Here is a 9,919-nt window from a genome sequence, read left to right as displayed (position 1 = left end):
TGAGGTGGTCCATCTCCCTGCAGAGAATGGACTTTACGGTGGAACACCGTCCTGGCACAGAACATGCCAATGCAGATGGTCTGTCCAGGTTCTTCCACCTTAGCAAAGAGAACTCCCAGGAGGGTGGGTAGTTCTCCTTACTTTCAGCTGGAGGAGACCTGGCATCTTTTGGCTTGTTTCCCCTGAGTTTTTGCTTTCTGACCTCCCTGTTTTGACTCTGTTTTTGCTGGCGTAGCTTTTCTGTTCACTTTTCTCACTGCTGATCAGTGGTAAAGTGCAAGTGCTCCTGTGGTAAATTGTGTTATGGATTGGTGTTTCCATGATTGGATATTTGATTTACTTGTCAATCCTTCGTAAAGTGCTACTCGTGGGCCTGCAGCACTGATTGTGCCACCCACGTGAGTAGCCCTGAAAAAGTAACGAAGACCTGTCAATGCAGAGTCTTCGTGCAGTTTGTAACTGCCATGTCGACTTGGCCAGTGCACACACTTGCCAGTCCCTAACCTTCCCTTTTCTTAGATGTCAGGCACCCCTAAAGTAGGCACAAGGTACCCCTGTAGGCAGGGTGCAGTGCATGTGAAAGGCAGGACATGCCCTGGTGTGTGTGGCATGTCCTGGTAGTGAGTTACTGCCAATTTTGTTTTTCATTATTGCAAGGACAGAATGGAGAGTTTGTTTATAACCTCTTATAGACAAAAGTGGCCCGGGGAATTAGGTAGGAAAATAAAGTTTAGTATGCCTGAACTCAGAATCTAAAGATGCATCTTTTAGTGAAGGTGATTTTTACATTCTGTGGTCGAAAAAACACTTTTAGAAAGCAGGTATTTTCTTGCTCAGTCATCCAGAGTGCCTCTGCTGGAATGTGGATTGCCTGTCTGGGTTTTGGATGACATAAGGCTGGGGAGCAGGAGTGGCTGCAGATAGTCTAGGTGGGTCAGGAAAGTGCTGAATAGACCTGGGCTGTGATGGGGGAAGGGGTAGGAGATTTTCTTGCACCTCAAAGAGCCTGGTCTGCCTCTGACACTGCCGTCTCCACCTCCTGCCAGGAAATCACACCAGAGAAGGCAGAACTGGTCCTGGCTGGGCACAGAGACTCTCTGCCTAAGAGATCAAAGGATTTTGGGATATAAATATTGGGGCCAGACCCCTGAACTTTAGAACTCTTTTGACCAAGAAGACTGCCAAGAAGAAGAGCCGGAGAAGCTGTGAGGAAGAACTACCACTTTGCTGTGTGCTTTGGTGTGTGGGCCTGCAGTGGCTGCTTCTGTCTTGATTTGATTTGTTGTCTTGTATAGCGCTTGAATCACCCTCGGGAGGGTATCTCAGTGCTCTGGAAATGCAGCGAAGCAGGGGCAAGGGGCTTCAGGCTTAGAACAGGGCAGTTTTCAGGATTTTCCTGAACTTCCAGTGGTCAGGGCAATGTCTTAAGGCGAGAGGAAGTTAATTCCAGATGAGAGGGGCCTGGTAAGAGAAAGATTTTCCTCCCGTACTTGCTTTTTTTATCCTGGGGATTTTGAGGAGCGATTTAGAGCTAGAATGCAGAGTCCGGTGTGGGGTGTAATGAAGAAGTCTCTCCACCAGATAGGAGGGTCCTTTTCCCCATATCGCTTTGTGTGTAAGACAGCATATCTTAAATTTCACGCGTTGTTGTATGGGCAACCAGTGTAGTTGGTGAAGGAGGGGGAGAGAGGCTGATCTATGGGGGGCATTTAAGACCAGGCAGGCGGCGGTGTTCTGTATCATCTGTAGGCGGTCTAATGAGGACTCGTTGGCTGCGATCAGAAGGGCATTGCAGTAATCTAGCTTACTCAGTACCAGGGTCTTTCTGGTAGAGTCGGGGAGGTAGGGAAAAGCTTTCCTTAGAAGGCCTAGGATGTGGAAGCATGAGCCCACTGTGTATGTGACGTGTTTCTTCATAGAGAGGGTCTGTTCGAGGTACACTCCGAGGTTCTTGACGGTGGTCGCCGGGGTTGGTGGGGAGCCTAGTTCTGGGGGCCACCAGTGGGGTGTCCAGAGGAGAGGGGCATCTCCTAAAAGCAAAACCTCCGCCTTTCCGGCATTCCGCTGGAGGAAATTGCTTCCCATCCAACGAGATATAGCCAGCATGCCAGAGGAGAAGGTGGATTGAGCTGTCTGAGAGGTTTTGTTAAAGGAGAATGTAAGTTGGGTATCGTTCGTGTAGGATATTGGGACGAACCCATAATTTCTTAGGAGAGTTGCCAAGGGGGCTATGTAAATGTTGAACATAGTTGGGAGTAAGCACAATCCCTGTGGTACCCCCTTGGTGAGTTCTTGTGGTTTGGACCGGAAAGGGCCAAGGTTGATGGTCTGGGAGCGGTTGGAGAGGAAGCTAATCATCCATTTCAGGGCCATCCCCCCAATCCCTGCCTCCCTGATTCTCGTGAGCAAAGTCTGATGGTCGACCGTATCGAAAGCGGTGGAGAGGTCTAATAGCACTGGGCAGTGAAACGACTGGACTGAACTTTCTGCAATCTACTTTGTGAGTTTCTCCAAGAACTTGAGGTAGAGCTTGCCCCCTGTTCAAGAAGTCTCAGGATCAGCAAAGACTTCAAGCTCTTCTGCCCTCAGCACTGGGGACTGTGTGTTTTGTGCTGCAACAGAAAAAAATCAACCTGACGACGTCTACGACGCCACTGCTGACTCCGTGTCCTGAAGGCACCGCAGAGGGCACCGTCGAAATGCCGCACCACCACCCTGGTCTCACCGATGCCATCTGCTTACGGCGCCACCAAGCCGCTGCTCGCACCGCGACCTGTGGGCACCCCACTCCGCACCACCTCGCTTCACGACGGCGCCTTGGTATCCCTGACAACACCGCTCCATGCCGAAATCTACGCCGCTGCTTGCACCGTGGTTTGAGGGCACCGCTCATAAAGTTACATGATGCACCGTCCTCATCTCGCACCGCAGCCTTGGCCTACCGACGCTAGCGCCATTGACTTCCGTTCGCCAGCCGATGACAACGCTTCAGCAACGACGACACCGGTGCTTGCACCGCGACCTGCCAACACCACGACGAGCACTCCATTCACTTCGCACCGCGATCCTGGTCTCAATGATGACGCCATCTGACGCCGCCACTGAGCCGCTGCTCACACCGCGACCTTAGTGCACCGCACGCCGCACCGTTGCACTTCGCACCGCAGCACCCTACGCCTACCGACGCCAGCGCTCCTGACTTCAACAGACAGGAGTTTGATCTGCAACGTGTGTGACTTCGAGGGCCCCGATGACTCCTGCTCTGACCTCCGGAACTGACGCCTGTGTACGCCGTGCTTTTGGAAGCTCAACGAGAGGCTGCTGACGCCCTGCATTTCTAAAAGGTACTGTTTGTGAGTCTTCCCGACACCGTAGCTGGCCCGCGACGGCACGGTCAGCCAGAACTGTTTGGATTTGTTTGTTCACGACGCCGAGATAGCCCCGGATGCAGCTATCAACATCAAGGGACAGTTTTTCAAGCATATTTTGATAACTGAAGATTTTTAAGTACTGTGTTGTGGATTTTTATCGTTTTCGGTCTTTTCTTAAATATATAAAAATATTGGATATTTTTCTAAACTGGTGTGGTGTCCTTTTGTAGTGCGTACACTGTATTACTGTTGGTTATGTGCAAATGCTTTACACACTGCCTCTAAGGTAAGCCTGACTGCTCATGCCAAGCTACCCAGGGGGTGAGCAGGGGTTATTTTAGGAGTGTAACTCCCTTATCCTGACTAGGAAGAAGGGTCCCTATTTGGACAAAGATGCAAGCCCTTGCCAACTAGAGACTCCCATTTTTAACACCCCACAAACCCCAATTTTGAATATAGATTACTGGGGGTATTTACCCCACACACCCCAATTTTGCATATAAATTATTGGGGGTTTTTGCCCCACAAACCACAATTGTTTTTGCTAGATTACTGGGGGTATTTGCCCCACAAACCCCAATTTTGCAGATAGATTACTGGCGGTATTTGCCCCACAAACCCCAATTTTGGATATAGATTACTGGGGGTATTTGCCCCACCAACCACAATTTTGCATATAGATTACTGGGGGTATTTGCCCCACAAACCCCAATTTTGCATATGGAGTATGGGGGTATTTACCCCACTAACCCCAATTTTGCATATAGATTACTGGGGTATTTGGCCCACAAACCCCAATGTTGCATATAGATTGCTGGGGGTATTTGCCCACAAAAACCCATGTTTGCAGCTACATTCCTAGGGGTATTTGCCACCCAATGCCAAGATTGCCTCAGAATTGCTGGGGGTATTTGCCACACTATCAATCATTTGGCTAATCACTGCTGGGAGTATTTGCACCCAACACCAGTTTTTCTCTGCATTGCTGTGCTTGTTAGACCTCCACCTACCAATTTTGGAAAGATATTGCTGGGTGTATGAGCCCTCTGCCTACCCTTTGTGTCTCAGTTGCTGGAACTATTGCCCCCCACCCCAATTGCCTCTAAATTACTGCAAGTCTTCCCCCCACCCCCAAATAACTGTACTTTTGCCACAGCTTTATCTTCTGTTGTCTTTAGTGGGTTAGTTATGTTATTGTATATAGGTAGGTGTCAGACTTACCTTCTGTGATGATTGCGTTAGTTAGGGTGGTTGTATTCTCCGCAAGTGTATAGTATAGGGATAATGGAGCGATGAAATACATGGCTGCACCTTCTCATTCACAGGAATTGTGTTGTGGCATGATTGAGTCCTGAAATACTCCCCTTCCAGGTGCTCTGACATGTTGGTTGTGGCGACCGATTCGGTGCACAGGAAGTACGCATCGTACTTGGTCGTTCTGAATCTGCCTGCGAAAATGCCTCCGGGCGACTCAATTGTATGTATCTGGTGGCTTCTTGCTTGGAAAATTAAGACGAATTCGACATGACCAAGTAGTTCGGTAAGTGAAGGGTTTACGGCATGATTCGGAAAGGCTATCCGAATCCAGCATCGTACTCACTTGTCCGTGAACGCGGCCCGTAGAGACATATAATTCTGCTCAGTCATTCCAAATGCCGTCGGGTCCACATTGGGATATTCCTAATGCCTAACTCGCATCGTACTCGAAACATTTCCGAGTCGGTCAGACAGACACGTTCCTGATCTGATTCGGACAGAGCAAATGCCGTTAGGAGGCCTTCCTAACCGCATCGGAATATGGCCCTAAGTCAATGCATTACCAGCTGGGATTGCTATTACTAGCATTGATCAAGTAGGCAACTGAGGGGGTGGCCTTGCCGTGGTCTGTCAAGACTACCCTGAATTCATAAGTGAACCTGTTACTGTGGCGGATAGCGAAGCATTGTTGTTCAGCTGTAAGTTATCTAACAATAGTACCTTCAATGGATTACTGATGTACAGACCACCTGGGCCCAAAGTAAATTTAATAGAAGGCCTAGGCTATATTTTAAAATCATGTATGCAATACACTAATTTCAGTATTTTAGGTGATTTTAACTTTCATTTAAAAATAGATAATAATAAAGATTGACATTTAAAATGGTTTTAGCTTCATTCAGTTGGTGAATATTCTTACACATGTAGCCGGACACACCCTAGATGGCATTTTTTCTAATAACTCAGACCTAAACTTTGACGGTATTCTACCCATTACTAGGTCAGACCAGAAAGCCATCAATTTTAGTCTAAAATTCTATTTGTCCCACCAACTCCTGCTATTAACAAGAAGGCGTAAAGTAAGAAGGTCCAAGCCTGGAGTAAAATTAATAAAATAAACGTTGTCGATATCTAAGAGAGGTCTCGGGCCTCAATTATTAAGGATTACAAATTAACTATTAGTAAATACTCAGATTGGTTAATGACCGCAGCTACTAAGATGGCTCCTTTGAAAACTATTAAAAATTACAGATGTAGGACATCAGCTCCTTGGTTTTCTCCATAGTTTAAGGAATTAAAACAAAATTGCAGAAGGCAGGAAAGAATATGGAGAAGAAATGATCTCAAGGAAGAAAAGGCCAGATAGAATCAGATTATTTATGAATACAAAAAGTTAATGTTATGTAGAAAAAAATATATTTTAGGGAAAATATTTATGCAGCAAAATTTCCACAAAATAATTTTTCATGACAGTCCAGGTCCTGCCATGCATATCATTGAGCTGCATAGTGCCTCCTCATCAACTTTTCGGTGATAAGCTAGCGGAATTTTTTTTAAACAAAGTTGAGGAAATACATGACAAATTAAACTCTAATGACAGGTCTGCAGTTTCGGCATCAGGTGCCATTGTCGTAGCTCTCTGAAAAAATATGTCCCGCAAAGTTCTACCTCTTGCAGAGGAAAAGTAGTTGAACTTATAGGTCAAACAAAGTCTGGGGTTCCATCTGACCCCTGTCCTCCAAAAATAGTTCACATATAGCAGGAACAGTTGCCCCTCCTCTAACTATACTTCTGAACATTATTATCGACTCAGGAGAGTTCCCTATCTAGTGAAAAAAGCCTAGATCCTCCCATTATTGAAAAAATCTTCACTAGATCCCAAGGGCTCATCATTGAACTCCACGCTCTGTAATACTCGTGTGGCTTCTTTGACAAGGCTGATTTGTTCTTTTGGTCTGGTCACTGTGGTCTATGCTGATGATACACAGATTGTTGTGTACATCTCGAATGATGTTGAAGAGCCTGCATTCTGCTTTATCAACTGTATGCGTGCAGTCTCAGAATGGCTGAGCATCAATAGTCTTATGTTGAACACAAACAAAACCGAGGTCCTTCTGTTCGGCAAGAACACAACTTTCTGGGACCAATCCTGGTGGCCTCAGATGCTTGACCCACTTCCTATCCCGGTATCTTCGGTCAGGAACCTGGGAATAATTTTTGATCCCAGTCTCTCTTTTAATGCACAAATCAATAAACTTACTTCCTCTTGCTATTTTCCATATGAACAGCAGAAATCGGTGTTCTTTGCTTTAGTCCTGTCCAGGCTGGACTATTATAATGCCTTATATATTTAAGCATCCACCAACGTTCTCTTAAGAATCATCAAGGTCTGCAAAATGCAGCAGCATGACTACTGAAGAAAATTTCCAAGTTTAAGTCAATTTCTATAGCTCTATTTGAACCTCATTGGCTCCCTGTGATAAAAAGAGTGATTTTCCAGGCCTTATGTATGGCACATAAAACTCTGTATGGCAAAAGTCCTGCATACTTGAAAGAAACCCTTTTCTGTATACCACCAGAAGAACCCTTCGCTCAGCAAATTCTAGGACAATCAGTGTCTTTAAAATCAGAAGAGAGAGCTGGGGAGGAAGGAGCTTTATCCACATTACATGCCAACTGTGGAAAAATTACCCAGCCAGCTTAGAGCTCAGTCTAACCTTTCCAATTTCAGAAAATATCTGAAAACCTGTTTTTTCTCTCATTCGGTATGATCAAGTATAGGCCCTTCCTGGTGGTACATTTTTGGTTTTCGTCTGTTCTTTTCCAAATGTAGCAGACTTCAGCGCCAAGATGCCTTTGGCATTCGCGCGCTATATAAAATATTTCAATACCATTATAATTTCAGTTGATATTGTTTGAATCAATATTTATGGCATATTATATGTTTAAGTAAAGGCAACGATATGTTGGTGTTTCGATATTATATGCACCAATATTATGTCAGTGATCCCATCAAATATAAACTTGTGCATTTTCTATGTATCACAGCAATGCAGTCCTATGTAAAAATGATTCTCAAATGTATTACTGTTTTTTCAATCTGCAACTAGAGAAACCAAAGTGCTATGTCATCTTGATGCAAGAATTTTGCTCTGCCAAGAAGGTTAGAGTTATAGTGCTGTGTGATTTGGCAGCTGACCTACAGCCTTTCAAAGTTAAACATTAATTTATCTGCACACCGTGTTCACAGCTCTTGATGAAAACGTTTAGGTATCACTCTAAATTACTGACAACACAAGACACAGGCCTTGATTTTCTGGAGCACACAGTGCAGCTCTAGGAACATGGATACTACTTTCTCCTTTATGGATCTTGGGGGTGGGACCTCCCTTTTATTGGTTTTCATTCTCACCTGCCTGATGTTCATCATGGTCTGGAAATCCACCTGCCAGAGAGGTAACCTGCCCCCTGGGCCCATTCCTCTTCCGTTTCTTGGGAACGTGCTTCAATTGGATACCAAAAACCTGGTCAAGTCAATTATAAAGGTATGGACGATTGATATTGACTGTTCTTTTTTGGCAGAAGTGTAGTTCACAGACTTGGGTCACTTTTCTTTAAAGAAGCCCTAGTAGCTTTACAGCTTCAAAATGTTTGAGAAATGCATTTGACATGAAAGTTTTATTTGTATGTGCTAACACAGTTTAATTTAGTAGTGTGTTTTACAATGTAGCTTGTTTAGTATAACTTCTCCAGTGTCTAATTTAGGATGCATATAAATACATTTGTTTCTTCAATTTTATTTCACATCACATTTAAAACCCTTTGGAAGGCTCTTCTAGTCTGTGAGTAATTCAAGGCACCACTAAGGTCCAACATCTGTAGCTTTAAAGTGCAGTGAGAAGTGTTTCTTAAACAATGTTCTATTTGGTGGAATCCATTCCACCTTCCAGGTGGCTTTCCATTCCATACATCTAGTGTAGCGAGGCTTTGGGGCATTTGAGTCAGAGTTTGATTTGTGCAATTAAATTCATAACCTAGAAGAAGGAGCCAACCTGATTGGCCACTGGACAGCTAACCATATTGCCTTACGTTAAGTAAATCAAACACACAAAAGGTGATGACACAGTGAACATTGGACCCACAACTGGGCAACTCCTTTATCACTTAAACACACATCAAACACATACAAGATGACGGGAGGAATGTTTACAATAAGTCTAACCACTGGCAATCTCTCGGGGTAGCATTCCAACCCTTCAATACTTTTGCCCACCTTCCCACCTCAGTTTGGACCCAGCCATATGCAAATCATTCTTGAGCCTGCTCTAATTGGAACTTGCATTTACCACTGCAGACTTCTCTACCACGAGTGTGGAGAAATCCACGGTTGTAAATCTGATTCAGAGGATGGAAGTAGGAGTTCCAAGTCATTGCTTGCCTTGCATATTTAGGAACACCCAAAACCGCACCTTTGTGGGCATTCTAAACTGAGTCTCGACCCCTTACCTACTTGTAAATGGTCGATGATTTAATCAAGTTGAGAACTGGAGTAACTTCTCTTCCAGGGTGGGAAGGGAACAGATCAACCCCAGATTTGGAGGGAGAAGTGCTCTCCCTAAGGCACAAACATTGTCTTGTAGATTGAAAATGTGCATTTGAACTGAGGGCTCAATTTCTCTCCTGAAGATTTCTACTCAGGCGGAATAGGACCCCATGGGACTAGTTATGTGACCTTCCCAGAAATATTCCTGGGCCTTGTGCAGATTTCCACACATGCTAGTGGGAAACTTTCCGAATACCGAAAAGTAATACATTTGCACCAGTACCAAAGAATACATTTACGGATGCAGATTTACCACTATTTTGGTGAATAGGACACAAGTTTTCTTGTACTGTTCACTGAAAAAATGAAGCACATCTTTAGGTTCTATTTCTATACAATTCACATGGAAATCAGAACCGAGCAACACAAAAGAATTCAGTATTAGTCATCGCTGGACCACAAACCTCCTCATGCCCATACTAAACCCCGGTTGACAGGGGCACTTGGGGATATCTTAGCCGGCATAGAGTTGTGTGACATCTGGAGAGACTGTCACCCAGCGAAGAGATTGTTTTCTTGTCACTCTCCGGCATCTTACACTTTCACCATTAACGATAATGGGGCAACCCAGTAACCCTCAGAACCTGGGTAAGATAGTGTGTGCAAAAAACAATGGTTCTGTTGGAAAATGAACGGACTAACTTAATGAGTACTGAATACACTGCAAATTCTCAAGGACACACACAGA

General features: G+C 44.8%; 1 protein-coding gene across 1 annotated transcript in view; it reads left to right on the top strand.

Moving 5' to 3' along the window:
* The first annotated feature begins 7,896 nt into the window (after nt 1-7,896).
* Nucleotides 7,897-9,919, top strand: part of LOC146798114 (cytochrome P450 2C16-like) — a 317,969-nt gene continuing 315,946 nt past the window's right edge. The window contains exon 1 of the mRNA XM_085625337.1: nt 7,897-8,173. Within this exon, the coding sequence (XP_085481463.1) occupies nt 7,973-8,173 (201 nt within the window). The 5' untranslated portion in view covers nt 7,897-7,972. The remainder of the gene's footprint in view (nt 8,174-9,919) is intronic.

This window comes from Triturus cristatus, chromosome 9 (genome assembly GCF_964204655.1).
Source record: "Triturus cristatus chromosome 9, aTriCri1.1, whole genome shotgun sequence".
NCBI classification, from domain to species: Eukaryota; Metazoa; Chordata; class Amphibia; order Caudata; family Salamandridae; genus Triturus; species Triturus cristatus.
This window is presented reverse-complemented; position numbering and strand designations above follow the sequence as displayed.